At 41.5% G+C, this 20,513-nt stretch overlaps 1 protein-coding gene across 6 annotated transcripts in view; it reads right to left on the reverse strand.

Moving 5' to 3' along the window:
• LOC108873032 (receptor tyrosine-protein kinase erbB-4) overlaps positions 1-20,513 on the reverse strand; it is a 229,823-nt gene that overhangs the window by 80,271 nt on the left and 129,039 nt on the right. For all 6 annotated transcript variants that reach the window (XR_007809127.1, XM_018661041.2, XM_018661042.2 and 3 more), the window contains one exon: positions 16,173-16,359. Coding sequence is in view for 5 of the 6 variants with exons in the window: in XM_018661041.2 (XP_018516557.1) it covers positions 16,173-16,359 (187 nt within the window). In the remaining variant the exon portion in view is untranslated. The remainder of the gene's footprint in view (positions 1-16,172; positions 16,360-20,513) is intronic.

The raw sequence follows: 20,513 nt of genomic DNA on the forward strand, positions 1-20,513 counted from the left end.
ACTAGGAAGGACTTGTTTGCATCTAAAAAGGAAACAAAATGTACAAACAGACAAAATGAAACATGAAAATGTGTTTCAATAATTTCAAGTCTGACCATAAAGACATGTGGCACCATGGAGATAAAGATCAATTCTAAGACATTTATTATTATTATTATTGTTCAAAGTTTTACAAATAACAGAATAAGAAATCAAACTTTTCTCATAATATTTTTTGAAGTAACAATAATTTCTTCCTTTGAGGTATGACACATACTGTATAATCATTTTTTCTATTTTATGAGGAGCTGTCTTTCTGTTCAACTCGCCCAAAACTGTCCCAAATGTTCCTTTAAGTGTCTGTCGAGATCCCTCCCTGCTCGCCCCAAGACAAATCACCACCTCTGCTGTCCATCCAGACACGGGCACTAACTCTTCCAGCGGGATGACAAGCCAGTATCGGGTGGTCGTTCATTAACGGGCGACAGTCCTGTGCCACCAACCCAACCCCTCCCTACCCCCCTCCTGCTCCTCTCGAGTGCCCCCCCCCCCCCCCGGCGCTTCGATCTTTCCATCAGGATGGGAGATCTACAGCCGACCATCGCTGCTACAGCTCCCCCACCACCACCCAATCCCCTCACCCTCCACATGTCCGTGATTCACGAGCTAGTCATAAAAGCTATTGTCCTGCATCGGAGGATTGGGGGGGGGCAGTAGGAGAGGGAGGGAACAGGGGAGGGGAGAACAACATGAGAGAGAGAGAGAAGAGGTTATAGCCCAGCCACACAAAATTAATTCTGTTATGTAAAGTAATAACTCCAAAACTTTTTATATAAATCCACTACACAGAATTGTACTGGTACTACTCTGTATTGTAGATGTAATATAATTGTGATTCATTCATGAAAGCTTTTTAAGTTGCAGTATTAAACATCATCATCCCACTGAGAAAATACAGAGTATACAGGACAAGGGAAACATGTGAAGCACATGTAACATTTAAGTAAAAATAACTGGTAAGACTATTAAGTTTGCGGTTAGAAAGATTAATTTATGTTTTAGATGATGTTATTCCAGTAGATTCAATTTGTTTGGTATTTCAATTCAATTTGGTTAGGTCTTTCCATCCTCCTGTTTTCTTGCACATTATTCCCTTCACCTTTGGAAAGGCTGCTGGTAGATTGAGGAAGATTTCACCCCTTGTAAAAGGTAAAGATAATGTTGTGAGTGTCTGAACCACTGTTTTAATGATTCTACATTTCCATAAGGAGCTTTGCAACAGCTGTCTTTGATGTTAATTGAATTCTGGTTGACCAAAGAGAAATTATTTGAGCTGAAGAGGAGCAATTTTGGAAGCCTGTTTAGTTACTAATCATATCATTTAACTCACGGTGTCTGCTCCGCACAGTAGATGGCGGCTTGACTGAAAAATGTGCTTTGATGGACTTTACAGCTTTTAAAATGGACTGATAACACACAAAAGAAAGCTGCCACCCTCTCTTTTGATAGTCTGTATGTTCGACCAAAGCAGTGAGTTCTGCCGGCCGCTTCGCCGGGTGACACAGTTCCCAGCGATGCCGTTTTATGTGTGTATGTGGCCGCTGAGGGCTCCGCTGCCATATGCTCAGGTCATGTCTGGTTCAAATCTGTTTCTGGTGGAGTGTTTTGCTACATCTCTCTTGGCAGTAAAACAAAGTGTCTCACTGAGATGGAGGGGAAAAAAAATCACACCAAGCAAAAGCTGAAGTGTCTTGCAGAATCAGAGACTTGATTTGATGTGGAACTGTGCAGCAGGGTGTGAGGTGATCACTGGAGGAGAAGAAGATTGGGAGAAATTGATCACAGAAAACTGAATAAACTGTTGAATGAATGGCTGTATGTAATAGCTCCACTTGCATGAAATGCATTTACTGTCTTTCTTAAAAATACATTCTCTACATAAGCTAAATGGAAATATATTAAATTAAACCCAAATTAACAAATGAAAACTTACAACAACCACAGCTTCCAACAATAACTGTGCATTCATGTGGTGTCAGAATAATTGGAAAAATTATCTCCTAACTGGGAAAATTCATGTGAACACAGCAACAAGTCGGAACAACAACTCAGAAAGTTGGCAAAAACTTGCCAACATTGCCAAGATGTTGATGTCACGTGAAACATGACAGACAAAAGTAAATGTTTGGTTGGTGGTAAGAACATTTTTGATAAATGGTGCAAGTTCACATATTGCATATTGATTTTTTGCCAAAATTTCTAATAAAGTATTAGGTTGTAACCTTGTTAGCTACTGTCCATACTGGGTGAAATGGAGCCATCTGAGGAGCATGTGAATGCAACATAAGTCAAATTTGAACTTCACACAACACACTAAAGTTAGCCTAGCATCCAATCAGCCACCATTCAGGTCTTGCCTGACATCGAGATCTGTCACCTTGCCCTTTTCCCTGTCTAATGATTCCCACGAGCTGTGTGTTTTATTTATTTAACTCTTTGTTACAACGTGGTGAGTGCAATGTTGTACCTTTGTAAAAAATAAATCTATCTACCTACACCCTGTAATTCTGGTGATTTACCGATCATGACGTTGTAGGACAGAAATAAAACTACACAACTGAAACAGCTTACGTGCTGCCATTAAAGTTGATAAATTAACTAATTAAAGGGCAAAACACTGGTCGGAAATTAATGACTGAGCACTTGAGGAAACCTAATAATGTTGGGGAAGCGGATAGGGAAGTAACCTTTTCACACCAATGGTTTTACATTTTACTAAACATTTTTTGGTCAAGATATGCTTCAATTTTTAGATTATAATGCAGTGAGGAGTGCCCTGACAATGTTCCTGTGCCCCTTGAAAATAACAACTAAGGACTTTGGCAGGAAGTGCAAAAGGTAAGCGCAGAAATTAAAATGTGGTAGAATATTTCTTTGGGATATTTACCTGTATTGTGCATCGCATACACTCAAAATACAGAAAAGGCCAATCAGTGCACAGATTGTTAAGGAAGTAAAAATGATCCCTGTGCTAAGCTGCCTTTGCAAGCCAATTAAGTTCATTTTACTGTCGTTCAGCAGAGCGAAGAGCTCCTATTTTGAAGTAGTTTCTAGGCAATGATGGCCCCAGCACCAATCAGTGGCCATAGCTCTATAGGGAGCTTGCTGATGAGCTTTCATCAGTGCTGCTAGCCACTTGTCCCACATCTCTTTCTCTCCCTAATTATGCTGATGAATAAAGCCGCAATAGTGATCTGTCCTCGAGTGATGAGTCCATGAGTTTGCCGTTATTGTCTTGTCTCGCGGGCGGGAGCGTCACGTATCACACAGCTCAAGCAGAGTGCACTTGGGTGATCCACTATGCTCTTTTTTATTAGGATCATCTCTCCATCATTGTCATCCTTCTACCCCGCTCCCACCCCTTAGACCCACCCATCCCCTCCCCGCATGAAATGTACTTTCCCACTCTGGTGATGGGCTGACTTGCTGAGCACGGGGAACAGAGAAATGGAGATGATCACTCTTTCTCTCCACAGTCGGGTGCACTTGTTTTCTCTTGAGCCACACCAACACACATACACAATCTTGCAAACATACACAGGGAAGCCCATGCACACATAAAAAACACACAAATTGCTCATTTAGTCACATAGCTCTAAAGTTCTCAAGCAAACATGTGAAATGCTGCACGGAGACATACAAAATCCTGATGATAAATACATCCTGTCCGACAGCAAAAAGCATCTCGGAGCTCAGTTGCATCAGGTCGACAAAGCCTCGCATTTGTAGGAAGAGCTGTAGAGTTAAGCCGAGGCTTTACCTCTTAAATGCCAATTAATCACTCAGTGCTTGAGAGAGAGATGCAGAGAGTCCCAAGGGAAGCACCTTGTGATTCTTTTTGCACTGCTGTCATAGAAATTCCAGCAAGATCCAATGCACGTGCCTTTAATGAGAAGATATACAATATGTAAGTGTGTTTATTTCTAATACATACAGATATATGCCATAAATTCTCAAATAGCAACCTTAACCATTTATGTACCTTAACTGCAGAGATATTCTGGCCTCTATTTGAAACAAGGTAAAGTTACATACCTCAGTGTTATCTGATCTACTCTAGTTTCCTGCTTTCTTTCTACTTTGCTGCCTTTTCTACTGGTGTTAAGCTGCAGTCAACAAATCTCATCACTTCCTGCTCATGTTTCACATTAAAAGCCTCCTTACAGCTCCAATGGCATGAGCCCATGTGAATGTGAACACATTAAAGAGCTCCTACATTAGTTTATGTATGAGCTTTTGATCATAGAATACATTTAACCAGTATACAAGGGAAAGACAAGATGAGGGAACAAATACATACTGTATGTGTATACACAGACCAGTAATTAACCACTATGCAAAACATCTGTATCTTTGGTGTTTTAATGTGAAACATCTGCAGGAAGTGTTGTGCGTCATACACAAGAACTTAATACCGTTACATAAGGAATTAAATAGTGAGTTAAAGTAGTGAGTTTGTTAAAAAGCAAAACGGAAATGCACATTATTGTGAATTTAGTATGTTAGCCAAGTCATTTGGCTTTACTGTGGACCCAGCAGGCCAAAGCAGGCTTTTATTTGAAGATTGGCTTTTATTTGAGAATCTATGGCATCTAAGAGACCTGTAAACTCTTTGCAGTCATTTACATGCATCAGCTCCTGGTGCTCCGTGTGGCCTGTGACACAGTGCAGACAGCTGGCATGACAGAAGGTGCCAAACTGGGGAAAGAAACAAATTGCCTTCATTTTCTTAGAGTGCAACCTCTTCAGGGAACACCGATGAACATTACTGAAATGGCAACAAATCTGCGACTCTGGAAAATAATGACCCGCATGAGAGCCAGTGAAGTAAAGTTACAGAAACAGCGAGACAGAGAGATTGTGTTCAAGTTACTGCTGCTGTCCTGAGCAACAATTTTCAATTTCCCCCAGATAATAAGGACGATCATATATAGAAATTACCGTCTTAGAGACAGAGAGAGACAGAGGGAGGAGAAAAATTGGTGGACCCACTCTGACAAATAACACAGTCCTCCAAAAAACAACACAAAAACAGCCGCAGAAGTTGCTCTAAGCTAACCGGCGTTTGTTTTAAGGTTTTCACACAGCACTTTGAACTTCACACACACACACATATGAGGCAACGAGAGAACGCGGCGAGGAAATCAGTAGGACCGGGGGAACAATAAAGCGTTCAGTTCCCCACACTAGTGTAAAAATCTCTTTCATCTTATGGCAGCAATGCCCACAATATACTGTCTGAGATGAAGTACACTGCAACGGAAAGAGAACAAAGAGAAGTCCTGAAAACAAGACGCACGTATATACAAGTGTTTGTGCAACTTAAGAGAGAGGTTATGTTGAGTTAGTACGCATGTGGGTATGTCAGGGTCAGACTGTGTACGGCTGTGTGTGTACCTGCTAAACACGTCGCCAAAATCAAAACGCCCGTAATTAAACTAAAACTGTGGATTTCTGTGCTCAGCCAATTTACAGTAAGACAAAGAAACCCTAGGATTTGCGGTAAACACAAGACTTGACTGGAAAACAAGCAGTCTGTCCCTTAGGAAAGCCTCTGTGTGTAATTGTGAAGCACTCCACTGTACAGCGCCTCCAAGCATGTTTACTCTGAAGAGAAAAAAAAAAAAAAAAAAACAGAAGCTGTTGAGAAAGTAGCTGCTTAAGTGAAAACGACTTCTCAAATCCCATGAATAACTGTTAAGTCTCCAGACTGCAAACAAGCCGCTGGTAGATAAATGGCTACAGATCGCCAAGATAATAGAGACAGAAAAAGGCAACTAGTTTGCTTCTAGGTACAAAAAAGAAAAAGCAAAGTATCAGCAAAAGGGGTTCGGTGCTACGAGTGACCACAATGAGATGAACTTTTCAAGGTGCAAAGTGGGTAGTGTTTCTTTCCGGGAGGAGAAACGTTTTGCTCCTGCAGTTGCACATTTTATAAAGAGCTGCATTATTCAAACACCTAAAAAGCTGTCAAAGGGGCGCACTGTGTTTTATAAATGATACAATCCTTACAAGCAAATCCACAGTGGCTCGGGGGCCTTTGACGTGAGGAGAACTTATCTGATCTTCACGGAAAGGCGGAGGTGGGTCTCTAGAGTCCCGTTTCCCCCCACTTCTCCATTATTAGCTCTGCCAGCCAAAGAGATATTGTGCTCAGTGACAAATGGGTGCGGAGCGCTAGGGCGCAGACAGTGCGGGGGAGGTCCCCTCCACCCCCCCACCCCCCACCCAGTCCTCTCCACGCTCCTCCTCTCCCACAATCCGGCGGCAGCCGCCGTGTCCTCCCCGATAACCATAATTGTGTTTTAAAGCCCCTGATTAAATTTTGCAGTCTCGAATGATATTGTTTTGCGATGAATCCTTATGAAAAATGCTTCATGTTAGGAGATTATGGACGCTGTGTAGGCGCTCGGAGGAGGCAGCTAAAAGGTGGAGGCGGAGATGACACTTTTTTTTTTCCTTAAGGCCTCAATGGATGCTAAATGAATCCCTGCAATCACTCTTCCTCTTTTCCTCCACCCACTCCTCTTGCTCCACCCGGTCTGTCCACTGCCTTATAAGCACACACAGACACACAGTAAACACTCCCTTTCCTCTTTGCTAAGGATCCTCGCCCTCTGTCACCAAAATACACCCACAGGCATACACAGCAATCATGATTAGGAAACTTTTGAGATGTTTGGCTCAGATGTAATTAAAAAAGAAAGCCTTCAAAATTTAAAAAAGGATATTGTCAATCTATAAACTTTTGCCTGTCTCATTACTTTACTATCATAATGTAAGTCTCCCATCTGAGTGTCACAGTACCTCTGGGGGGAGGCCGATATTTTATTCTTTTTTTTTTTTTAGAGGTGACACAAAATGCAATCAGGGCGAATGAGAAGCCAGCAAATTCAATAATGGAGGCAAATGAAAATGGAACTGGAGACTCTGCACTTAAGCGGGATGGGCTCATGGCCCTAATAAGCCCTCTTCTGTCACCGCTTCCCTGCATCTAAATTAACCAGAGGCCCTCCAATCAGCACGGGCAAACAAAAGAGCCAGCAAAAGAGATGAGAGCGCCACTGAATACTAATCAAGGTAACGAACGGCAGTGGCCGTCAATGATCGACACTGATGTGTGTGCATGTGTGTGTGTTGGTGGTGAATCTATTAACACCTAACAATTCTCAGTTTGTTAAGAGGTAAAAATCAAAATCTAGTTTAGAAGCACTTTACTTTTAATTTTGTTAAGTCTGGCAAAAGTAAAATCACTTAAAATCAAAAGCTCGAAAAAATTTTTTAGCAGTCATGTGTTTTTGAAGTTTTAAGCTGAGTTTTTAATAGGTCTCAGTGACCCAGAGGTCAAGAAACTCACTCATCAAATAAATTGCCAGGTGCAGTCTCAAAGTACAAACAACCTCAGAATTGCTGTCCCATGTTGTTTTTCTCCAGCTGCAGTGATGGGTTGTTTTACAGTGGAGTTACCCTGACAGTCAGTCCACTCTCTGCTCTGTTATTGCGCTGGAAATAGTGTTTTGGTACAATTGCCTGAGTTAAGAACATCAAACTAAAATTTAGAGGGCACTATGAATGGACCATAGGGGAGCCATCAAGACAGTGAAACTGCTGAGCAGCTTAGCTCATAACTTGAAATGTGGGTTATTATTAAATGTCCACTCTTGAGTCAGGAAACCAAAACAGAAAAAAAGAGTTCCTGCAGGGCCTCACTGTGTGTGTGCTTGAACACCTGCAGTGCACAAGCATATACACACAAACACATGCTGCTCGTCTGCATTTTGTAATTCAAATCGGACTCGTTACATATTTTCATGGAGCAGAAATGCTTAAGAAGTGTCGGAAACAGAGCTAACCCTCTGCATTAAAATTGACACTTACAATGGGCTAAATGGGCAATTTGTCATTTTCTGGCACCGAGCTGCAGCACTCATCCCTCCACTTGGGTAATTTGGGACACACCGACACGGACACACACACACACACCAGCAAATCAACTATGACCAGTAAATTGCCTCCATCTGGTTCTACAGTATATTTAGTTGGAGGTCCTGCGAGTCGGTCCAGCACAACTCCACTTCTCCTTTTCCCTGACTCGATCTCATCTTATGTGACTTCTTCAACACACATATTCATCAGAGATAATGATTGGCTATGCTCAACATGCTAATAGAGTTGCAGTTTGGAGTGTAAGTTACACAACAGGTCTCAAGAGAGTGCTTGAACTGAGGCGGGGCACTTAAAAAATAAATAAAAAAGACCCAAAAATGTCATTAAAACTCACCAAAGTCAAGCAGGTTACAGACGCCTGGGAGAGAATTCAGATAAAAATTGCCCACACACACACAAACACAGCACAAAGCATACACCATTTATTTTATGAAAAGACCCCAAAGCATACAAATATGTTGCAATGTCAGGAGGGTAGTATGTGCCTCATGGCAAGACAAACAAGCAGACGCTTTGAATATAATTACTAACAAATGAAAACCTCCCATGTCAGCTCAGCCTTGTTTTTAGCTTGATGACACTGCAGTTTTCAGGTCATCAAATGGTTTCTGAAAGGGTTTTATAACCCCATGTGGTCAAGCAATATTCCCAACCTGTAGAGAAGTTCATCATCCTCCAATCCAGGTTAAAATACTTAGCTTTTAACAGAAACAGTCTCTCTTTAAGACCAAAATGGTGCTTACAGCTTGTAGTTCAGATCATTTAAAAAGTGGAACACAAGAGTCCGGTCACAAGTAATTCTAATCTCCCGAAAAAATTAATTCAGCTCTAATGAGCAAGTTTGATGAAGTCACGGCTATTTGGTTTGATTAGGTGGGATTTCCAAGGACTGCTGGGTGGAAATGCTGACTCATTCAACCTCGCCACCCACCACTTTCACTCTGAACAGAACTGGGGAGTTTGAGTTAGATTAGGCAGGACTACTGCTGTTTCTACAAAAGATTTAAAAACCTAAAGTCTGTCTGACTTCAACTTCCTAAGTGTAGCTGTTTCATTCAGTTAATTATGGTCAATATTTTATGTGTTTTTCATGACTTCTTAATAGTTTAGCTTTTATTTCACTCCTGTATATCCACATTTATGATCTATTCATTAACATATTCACCTATTTACCTAATATCTGAGCAGCCAATCCTTTAAAACAGTGACATTAAATGCCTCAGAAATACTGTAACAAACATTTAAGCAGAGAATTTTGTCTTTAAATAAGATTTGTAGGCAGCACTTCTGCTATAACTTTCATTTCTAACCCTCTGACCCTCACCATCACCCTTATATTTGGTTTGGAGTATGGCATGATGTAACCACTGACACAGTTTGACTGTGTTGCAACAGATATCCATACATCCATGTATTCAAGCTGCCAATGCTCTGTGCTCTTTTATACTGTTGATGCACTGCCCACCTGAAATCTCTGCAGTGAGCACAGCTCACATGGCATTTCACCTCACCTCACCTCCACCAACCATCCACCTGTAGGCTCTGGGCCTAAAGGAGTGTACTGTATGTTGGTGTTACTACATTTCACTGTATCAGATTAGCGTGTCACACAAAAGCCAGATTTCACACGGAGCTGATTTATAAAAAGTAAGAGGACAAGCAGAGATCCAGTCCAAAATACAGCATCACCCTAGACAGGTGGACCAATGAGGTAATTGCAGCTGTAATTATTACTGATGTGGGGATACCCACATACAGTATGTGATCTGGAGACGATTAAAATCACTAACGAGCGTAGGTGATGTTAAAATTCCCCCAGAAATAAATCCAGTCTGAATGGGGCTGAAGTTCCCCTTGGGGAGTTATCTTAATTACCGTCACTCCCCAATTGCTGAGTGACAAGTCACTCTGTGCTGGCTGACTGAACTTATCTTACCACATAAATACAAGTTGTCAACATTAATAGAACTATTAGAACTAGGAACTGCAGGTTTTTGATATTACTTCATAGTTACCCCATGCTAACTCCCCAACAACATGAGAGAACATTTAACAAAGCACTGGGAAGTTGAAGGTTGAGGGAGGTTCGGGGGGGGGGGCTTTTCATCAGTCATGTTTTACAGTATAAAATCACTAAGGGCTATTATCGCTCCTTGGGGGTTCTCTCAGGTGTGTAGGTAGCTCAGTTAGCCAGGGTCAGCTGACGCTGACCTACAAGACAGTGTCAGCCAGTGGAAGCGAACCCTAACATCAAAGAACAGTGCACAGGGCAGCAGACACACTGCCCTGGGGGACTATTACCATTCCATTAGAGATCATTTTGCCCTCCTTCCAGACATGCCATAGCCACTAATGGAGACAACCCTGAAGCCCCTTGGGTCTCCTTGTCAAAGGATTTGAACAAAAAACACCAACGGCAGCACAGTGCTGACAGCACAACACTGACAAAACAGAGCACAGGCATGGCATTACAATGACTTCTGGGTGCAAGAGCGTGAAAAACTGTGAAATTGGAAATAAAGAGATGAGAAAATAAACTGAGTCAGACAAGGCATCCCATTGTGTGTCTGCATGTCAATGAATGTCACCTTTTTTTAACGAGATGTGCTTTGCTGTGTTATCTTGTCTGTTCTTCAGAAGAGACACCGAGCAACAACAGGCAGCAGGTTATTGTGGTTCTTTTGGCTGGGCTGTATTTTCTCCAGGTGACAACACAGCCGAGATGACTCAGGAATGTGCAACAAAGATGACTTCCAACCTGGCTTGGCATGAAAGTTCATATCTAAGAGACGCCTGTTGAATTACATTACACAACACTGGAGTGTTTTTTTTGTTTTCAAAAAGGAATGATGGTGCTTTGGTGTTTCAACACTCCAAAAAAGGGGGGTAAAGATGAAAGAAAAAAAGCAAAACTTTATTTCACAAGCAGACTGAAAGGCTGTCTTGCTTTGCAGATCCACGACTGCAGCATTTTCTGGGGAAGCAAAGCAGCGTTTGAAGCTGGGAGATATGTTTTAATCATTTGGCGCCTTAATGATGACACTGGATTCATTATTAATGGGCCTCATTCCTCTACTCTCCTTCTTCCTCATAACAGTCCAGAGTGAGAGTGGGTATTAGCATTAGCCGCTTTTGCTCTATTTGATCTTTCTGTAATTACACCACTTTCTGGAGATCACACCACAAGCTTTATGTTAAGTAAAGAGGCCTTGCAAGTAGTTTTTTTTTTTTAATTCTATGCAAACTCCAAACACAATTACCATGGTTCCTATTCCCCACTTTTCTTTTCTACAACAGGGAAATCGGAAATTCTTCTCAAACTTGACAGTGAAATGTATATAAACATGTCCAGGCAAAGTGTATCTCTCAAGTGCTCTCAAGTTTCTGAGATGAAGACGAGGTGGGAAAAAGTTAAAAATGGAGACAAGCTCGGATGCATAAAAAGTCTTCATGTGAGCTGCAGTGCTGCAGGATTCTCCTTTCTTTCTCCTTTGTGTGCCCTTTTTTTCAAATAAGCAGAGGATATAATATCTTTTGATGTGCTTTTTATACTCTCCACTGAAGGGATTTACTGTATAGATCAAATTCAGCCTCTATGACACCTCTGAAACTAACACTGAAGAAAAAAGTTTGCTAATTCTCAGTAGCTGAGAAACATAAAGCAGCAAAAAGACTGATTAAACTAAATATTTACTTACTTACAATTGGTGCAGCTAAATAAATCCATATTCTATCTACTTTTGATTCCCTTCCATCATCACTATGCACATCTCCTTAAATATGAGTAAAAAATCTCCATACGTTTTGCTGATTTAGCTGAGCAGAGTGACTGTGGAAATGAGAAACTGCTTAGAACGCTTGTAAACCAGTAAATCAATAGCCATGCTCTAAAAATGAAGATGCACGTGGGGTTAATTATAATGAAGTCTATTAATCAATTCATCTCAGCAGAAACTTCTGTTTGTAATTTGGCCTAAATGCATTCAAAATATTCTGAAAATGCTGCAATTAGCGAGACAGCGGTGCTGAATTATTAGCTTTAAATTAGAGGGTGCTTGGGTTGTTGCCAGGTTGTGAAACCATGGCAGTGTCACCACAGTCCCAGTAAGCCTTCAGCAAAGCAGGTGAGTAAGGCAGAGGGGTTAGGGAAGAAAGAGAGGGGATGGCAGAAACTGGTAATTTGCTTTCTGCACACAGGCATAAGGGGGATTGCTGCCAGATGGGAAGTTGGAGTCAGAGCTCTCTTTGGGGCACGCTGAGCCATTTGGCTCTTATCCAAATGGGCAATTTCACAGGATAGAAAAAAAATGCCACAAAAAAAAAAAAACTCAAAAACAAAGCAAAAGTTATGTAAAGAAAGAGGGGCAAACTGGATCTGAAAACCATTTCACACATGCCACCTCATCAACTCTGAGAGTCTCATGGTGGTTATTATTCCCACTGCTGCCCAGCATGGGGTAATTAGCACTGCTGTGAGTAGTGGAGGTATGTTGTATGTATGCATGCAGTTTGTGATGCTGTTGGTACATGTGTTGTGTATCTGTGTTACAGGGCATTCAGGCTTACAAGGAGCTGCAGGAGCATCAAAGGGTGAATTTGAACAAGTTGATATCAGAGGAGTTTCTTTAACACAGATTACTATATATCCCCGCTACTATAAAGACCGCACAGCTGTATGCATACTGACTCCGCAGCCAAATTGAATTCCACGCTTTCTGTGGACTCCCACTGTGTATTGAACCCACAGAGGAATAAAGAAGCAGTGGAGCTGTTGTTTAATGTATTGTGTGCAGTGAGAAATGCTGAATACATTCTCGCTCTGGCACGTATATATATCCCCTCTATATATAGCTGGAGTGGTGATAGGCTGCTTTTCATCACACATGAATCTAAGCAAATGTGCATGGTAGCATCCAAATCAGTGTTAAAAGGAGAGAATAATCTGATGGCCTAACTGTGAGCTTTAAAGACAGAATACTGTACAGTATTTTTTGTCCCAGGCAAAGGAGTGAAGGGAATCAAAAGGAACAGCACTGATCCATATGCATGGCTGGATCTGGCTTAATTGCAGCATTGGGGTGCATAGGGATCAGATGGTATGGACCAAAGGCTAGCAATGTGAGGCACCCATCCTGAGTATGTGCTAAAATAGGAGATGTGTAGAGTGCCAGCCAGACAGGCAGGCAGGCAGACAGGGGGGCCAGTGGAGGGCCTGAATCACAGCGGTGAACCAGAGGTAAATTCTGCCTCTGAGGATCAGCACAGTCTCTGAAAGTTTCAAGAAAATAAGAGAAATTCAGAGATGTACTGTAGATTATGCATTGTGGGACATAAATAATGCAAGGTATACCTTCCTACACTCTGAAAGGATTATTTGAAGATACCAGTTATGTGCTATTCCAGTAACGCCAAGAAAAACATCCTGATCTTTTCAAAATAATTTACTGTATTTGGGTGGACTTCTTGGACATCCTGTAAGGCAGAAAACAGCACAAAAACACTACTCCTCTGACTGCATCATTGCCATTCCTGGAGGCTTATGAGATCCACTGATCACATGAAATTTTAACCTTAGGGGAAACAAAATACCTTAGATTATAAGTGAATAGAGCCAAACTGCTAAAAGGAAAAAAGAACCAAAACAAAGCACAATCTAGCCAATAAGGATTGACATTCCCTGTGTGCTTTATTCATGCTCCTTTCAATCCAAGTTGTAACATGAGAATAGACTTGCACAAAACACATTCATTAGCCCAGTTTGAGGAATGACAGGAACACTGAAGAGGTCACATGATGTCCGATTGCAGAAGGAAAAAATAAGAGCAACGTGAGTTCCCCATCATGAGTCATTTGGGGATAAAGGTCCACTTAGGCTTCCTTCTCTTCATAGGAGTGGTCAAAATGGAAGGCGCCCTCCTGCTTTACCAGCTTAGGGTGTCAACATGCCCTTAAACTCACAGGAGTCCTTTATCATCATGTTCAGACTCTATAAAACGCTGCTTATTACACTAAATCTGTCATGTGCTTTAATATGGATCACTGTTTGATCCCCTACCATCAATCACAACAACACTCCTGCACAGTCAATGGCATGAGAGCCAGGGGATGAATCTCTGCTGCTCTCAACACTGACGGTTTTCCTATCATTGTACGGGCATTCAAGATTTTACTGCTCTTGTTGAACATTTGCTCCATTGTACTCCATTCCCAAAACCTGCAAAGGGTATTCAAACACTGCAAAGACATATATGAATTGTGTTTTATGCTGCAATTAATTTGGTTCCACTGTGAAACATGTGACACAGGAATGGCCAGCAGTGGGAAAAGCCAGATAGATGCAGGATAAATTGCTATGCCCACAGGAGAGCAGTGTAAAGCAGGCAGATCGATGCCAAAGACGAAGCCTCGGGCAAAATACAACAAAAGGGGGATACAGCAGAGGCGCCCTGGTTTCTTGGCAGTTTAGGGCACATACCACGTGGACGGTCTGTGGTGGGACTGAGTCCAGTTTCCTTATTTCATGCTCTGGCACTCTCCTCTGCAATACTATGCCATAAAACTAACCTTAAAGGTGCTCCATGCAGCCAATTTTACATTGTTAAATTATTACATTCTAACAAATTACTTATACCTCAGCATGAACAAACTGTCAGGAGGACTGGCAGCTCCTGCACGCATTTACTTTTGTTCTTTGGCTGTACTGTGAAGGACATACGTGCTGGATGTGATTTTTTCTCATTGGCCACGATGAGATGCTTGAAAAGATTTCACTCCATTCGTGTTGGAAGAACAGTGCTCTTTTCCTGTTTTTCTGCCACAAAGAAATCCAGAAAATTTCATCCAAAATCTGACTGGATAAAACCAAAGAAAATGTCACTGACGCATCCCATTCTCTCCTCTGTGGTCTTGTTTTTCTAAATCAGAAAGACTGACTGAAATGAAGGCAATGCTCGAAGCAATTTCATCCCCTTTTTATATTCACTCCACATGTTTAATATACTGAATATTAAATGTCCAAGCATTACAGTACATCCCCTCAAGTGCTGACACATTCAGCCTCAGAAATCTTTGTCTTTTCCTGGAACACTCCAGTTTCTCTCCTGACCTTCATCCCATATGTGCAACTTGTGTAGAGCAAAAAAAAAAAAAAAAATGCTGTTAAAGAAACAGAGTGACCCTAAGACCGCCTCTCCTCAGATTGTATGTGACAGTTGTCCCTCGGCCAGTGCTTCTCCTATGACGGCTTGTGTTTCTTTCCCGGAGCGATGGTAATGCCTCCGCCAAGGCGAAAGAAAAAGGCAACACCTGACTCCTGACGTGCTGGAAAAGGGAACCTTTTAGCAGGCTGACTGCTATTGCAGCTCAATCTGGGAGGATTACATGTATGATTTATACAAATAATGAAGATATTGGCTATTTAGAGAAAAGCAGGAAAGAGCAGAGAGATTCAGCAGGAAGACAATGAAGTGTGTGATTTAAAAACAAATAAAGCCTGTAACTGAGGATGGTGTTTGCTTCTATTATCCTGACTGGAGTTGGAAGGTCACTCCACCACTGGGTAAAACCAAAATGGCAAAGACAAACCAATGTTGAGGTCATGACTCAAACTGACATCAAAATAAAATGATCGCAGACAAAAGCCACCCTTTGCAAATTCAGTCTACTTTAGTTTATGCCATCTAACATGAGAAACAAAAAATAGCTGATACATAAAACATAAACACAACCACTTCCAGAAAGTTACTCCATGAAAGAAGCCTACTTTTGAGTGTGCAAACAAAAATGTAATTAACGGGAAAATAAGACTTTTCACAGACATTTGATCCTTCTATATAGCAACACAGAAGATTAATTTGCCAGGGTAACAGATACGTAGCTTCAAAACTTGAGTTCCAATTTTGTGACTTAATTAAAAAGGCCCTATTAAATATGTGTATGTGGGTGTAAAAACAAGACAAACATACGCATTTATAGTGCAAGAAATGGCAACGTATTTTACAGGGTGCTGAAAAATGTATTCTCTGAATCACAAAATCAGTCTTTTATTTTCATTTTTTGCTCCATTTACCTCCGAAGAGTGGATGAGAAACAAAAGAGCGAGAGACAAATGTGCAAGTGTTTTACTCTGACATGTTGATTATGCAGCATGTCATTAAATATGCTAAAACTCATGCCATCATTTTTACCTGTGAGGTTGCGCAGGCCCAGCTGCTTCAGGCCGTGAGCACCATCCCGCCTGTAGTTGAGGAAGATGGCCAGGGCGTAGCGACCTTCGTAGAGTTTGGTGCCCCGGATGATCCGTAGATTCTCCAGAGGCAGGTATTCGAACTGGTTTAGAGCCACCAACACATAGCCGGTCACCTCTCTAATTGACTGCATGGAAGAAAAAAAAAGAGAGGAGTATATTTAATATGCATTGCAAAGCTGGGATTTGATGGATTCAGGTTTTGAAAAAAGATGAGGAAAGACAATTGTGTTTTATGAAATGCCATAATTTCTGGAATTCATTACATGTTGCTCCACAAATGATATGAATACCATTTTCTCTGACACAAAAATATTACCAAAGATTAATGTTTCAGAAAATGAAGCGGCAATGGAAAAGGCAGCACAGTATCTCTAAAATTCCATATGTCCATTATGGTGGATGACTCCAGGTGCCTATCTACATTCATTTCCATAACCAACACCTTTCTCCAATTAAACCACACCATAGTTGCCAAGTAAAGTACATAAACTTTAAAAATATTGCTTTCAATGTAATCTGGGGTTTTGCCAAATTCTCCAATATGAATGTTTTTGTTTGGTGGTCGGGGAAAGGAAACAGTACTATTTGATTTGGGAAACTAAATTTTAAAGCCCATAGCAGAAAACAGCTCTAATATGGTTTAAGTCACTGATCTAAAGGCTTGTTGGGACTGAACAAAGTGAATACACAATGCATAACACTGAATTATCAGTGTTTTGCTTCTAACTTTTCTATTTCAGTAAATTTTTTTATCCATATCTGCCTCATGGAATACACTGAAGCTGGTAATACATTCCGCTCATTTTCTGAGCGTGGAGCATGGTATTAGCATTTTGAAATGTCAACCTCATGAAAAATTTGGACATACAGTCCAAAATGATTAAAATGTCAGCTCAATTGCAGACTGATTACACATCTCTCCTGATTAGAGTCTTTCAGCTGTTGCTTAGGGTTTAAGAAGCCACGATACTAGCAGATATTATATTTGTTGAAGCAATAACCAATCACACCTTTAGACAAACACTTGCAATTTATTTCATATTCTATATGGTGGAAGCAACATATGGAAAATCTGTGTGATTGAATTCCTAAAAGAGCAGACCTAAAACTAAAATAGGAAAAATAATTCAGTGTTTTTCAAGTTGATAGGCCCTGATTCAGACACACTAAATAATATGGAAAAAAACAGTTCCAGTTTGAGTGCTTTCCTGAAGGACATGGCAGACCCCCTCATCATGCATCAACTGACCCTCTCAAAAGTCACTAAACTATCTGATTACCTGTTATGTGCTTGATGAGGAAAATTAATTCAACTCCAAAGACAGGCTGAAGGATGAGGACCAAAGCTAGCACTTGACATTTTGGAATATCTTTATTTTAATTCTCCAGAAAATTGTTTATCATCATCCTCAAAAAGAAAAAAACAAACACTTGAGGGTTAAAGGTCAACAGTACCTAGCACTGTGTTATCACATCAATAGCCCTAGAGGAAAGCTAAGAAAAAAAAACTCCTTTCAGCTGACAGCCCAATCATTCAATTTGGCAGCCAATCACATCGTCACATACAACATCATTACCGCATACTCAGACTTAACTTGATGTGTGCATGTGCACATATGTGTGTGCATCTTCTAAAACACAACTTATTCCCTTGTTGCTACAACTCCATCTCTGTGGCCATGCAATATTCATCTGAGTCACTCAAACAGCAGCACAAGCTTACTTACACACACACACACACACACACAAACTCAAGCAAATACACATACGACAGCTGTTAAATGCCACACTAACACATTTTACCGACCACCACTGACAAGCCTAATTAGAACACTACATTTAAAAGTGGGGGGAAAAAAGAGAACAGATCTGCTTACAAGTTTCCACATTGACTTGTACAATGGAGGCATCGTTTGCAGCAGTTGGCAGACAGAATTTATGCCGGCGGCTTTTTTTCCTTTAGGTTCTCCTCAGTTTAGTTCAGCAGTGGTTCTGCTTTAAACAGGTGCCAAGACCAACCAGTAGGAGTCACTAGTGCAGCTACAGGGATATGATCCCACACTGGCTTCCCACCAGCAAATGCGAAAGACTTTTGTTTTGTTTGTTTAAGTCTTACATATGAAAAGCCGTAGGAAAATCCTGTGTAAAACTATCAATGATCATTAAAACTTAACCTTTCATATGAAAAGCATTTTAAATATCCAGCAATGCGGCATTAAGGAGAAAGATTACAATGCAACAGCCAGCTACAGAGACATCGTAATGACCAGAGACAGTCCAGTAATGATGCGGATGATTAGTTGCGAAAGAGGGAGGAAATGAGTAATGTGAGGTTTGACTGGCTGCTGACCCCTGGGGGACACTAGTGGAGACTGACAGTTAGGACACAGCTTGTGGAGTGCCTGCATTTCAGGATAATAGCAGGTAACTGAGATTAGCTTCTATATTGAGCGTTCAGCAAACAGTGAGCACCTGCCAAGTTGGCCTATTGTAACACCAACACAATAGGAAGGAAACAGACAGTGGAGGTGCTTATTAGCAAGATTACAATGTGTCAATCACCTGAAGAGAGAAAGAACAACATAATAAAAGAGCAGTAGAATCCATTTCAGCGGAGGCTTTGATTAGCATACTTATTGCAAAAAGGATTTCTATTGTGAGGTACTCCACTGCCTGTCAAAAACCCCTTGGTGAAATCATTCTCTGTCAAATATGTCCTATGATTTATTTTTTTTTAAATGTTTGTTAGAGAGTGGCAAGTTGTGCAACTCTACACAACATATGACTCAGCCTCTAAGAACAAAGTGCAAAGAATCATCTTTCTTTGCCGGGGGGCTTGTTGTTCCAGCCCCGTGGTTGAAGTCATGCTGTTTCATCACTCTGACCCCACTGTGACCCCATGTTTGCTGCTGAGGGCCGCGGGTGCCTCACAAGCTCGCCCTGCTATCATTAACTTCGCCGTAACCCCCAGGTGCCTGCCAGCGGCGCTATGACTGGGAACGGGGGAGGTTTGCTCCACAACCCGACCCAGCTGTAGGCATGCACTCGGCTGCTGGCAGACTCCACAGTGCTTCCACTGTGCCCCCTTCTCCCTGCCAGCCTCCGGGGCCCGCTGGCAAAACCAAAGAAAAACTGTTTCCCTGTTGCTTAGCAACCGCAGGAAAGCCTTCCAGCGGGAGCGAGGGAGAGCAAAGAGGGAGAGAGCAGGCAGAATAAAGAAAAAAAATAGACTTAGAAAGGATTTTTTGTTGTAATTTACCTAATTAAATTAAAGGATTACACTGCCCTTTCTCAGTAATTTTCCTTCGCTTTGACACTATTAAATTTGCTTCCGTTGCCGTAAATAGTTTTCTTCTGAACGCTTTCTAGATCAATATTTATCTGCATTCCTCTGTGCTGGAGGAGGGGAGGAAGAAGGGAGACAAGGAGGAGGGAGGTCCGGAGGGAAGTAAACACAAGCACCTGCATTTCCCCTCCTGCCGCATCAACTGCGCTCTGTTTCAGAAACACAAACACAGAAGCTGAAGGATGCAACTTGGAGAAGCTGCCCACCGCTGCCTTGTGGGCGATGTGCTCAGACTTAACAAGGTGGACGGTGGGCAGATAAACTGATGTTTTTTCCCTTGTATTTTCTCAAAAAATATACACTTAACAAGGTGAGTGGGAGGGCTAATTTGTACCAACAAGGTGCATGAACCCTCAATTGCTCACACACACACGCCTCATCCCCTTTATCCTCGTCCAAAATAACCTTTAGAAAAAGTGATTAAAGTAGCTCAAATGAAGGGAAAAGAGCTGGAATCTTTGCACAGTGGGGGACAAGTCCAGGTCATTATTTTAGATACCATTTCAGCTGAATCTTTTGATTTCAGCTTGACTCTGATGGATGAGGCTGTTGTTCTGCTGTGAGAGCCACAAAGGGTTTGTACTGAATTTTGCCTTCTTGTCTGTTTTCACATAGTCTGACCACACATACAGGGATCTCATAAATTCTGATATGTGGACGCAGAAAAAAAAAAAAAAAAAAAAAAAAAAACACAGCCACGAGGCACAGACAAGAATTAGTCGACACAGGTCAACTACCCATAATGCACTGCAAGTTTAATGTTTCCTCTAGCTCTTTTCTCCATCAATCGCATGCAATTAGTGGGCTAGTGTGGAACGCTCAGTCAAACAGAATCCGATGCGGTCCCGACAGGCTTGTTTCCTCTCTTCTCTCCGTTTACCTCTGGGCGAAATGTGAATTTCACATGTTGGTAAATTGCTCTTTGTATCTCCA

Source organism: Lates calcarifer, linkage group LG7_2, assembly GCF_001640805.2.
Source record: "Lates calcarifer isolate ASB-BC8 linkage group LG7_2, TLL_Latcal_v3, whole genome shotgun sequence".
Lineage (NCBI taxonomy): Eukaryota > Metazoa > Chordata > Actinopteri > Centropomidae > Lates > Lates calcarifer.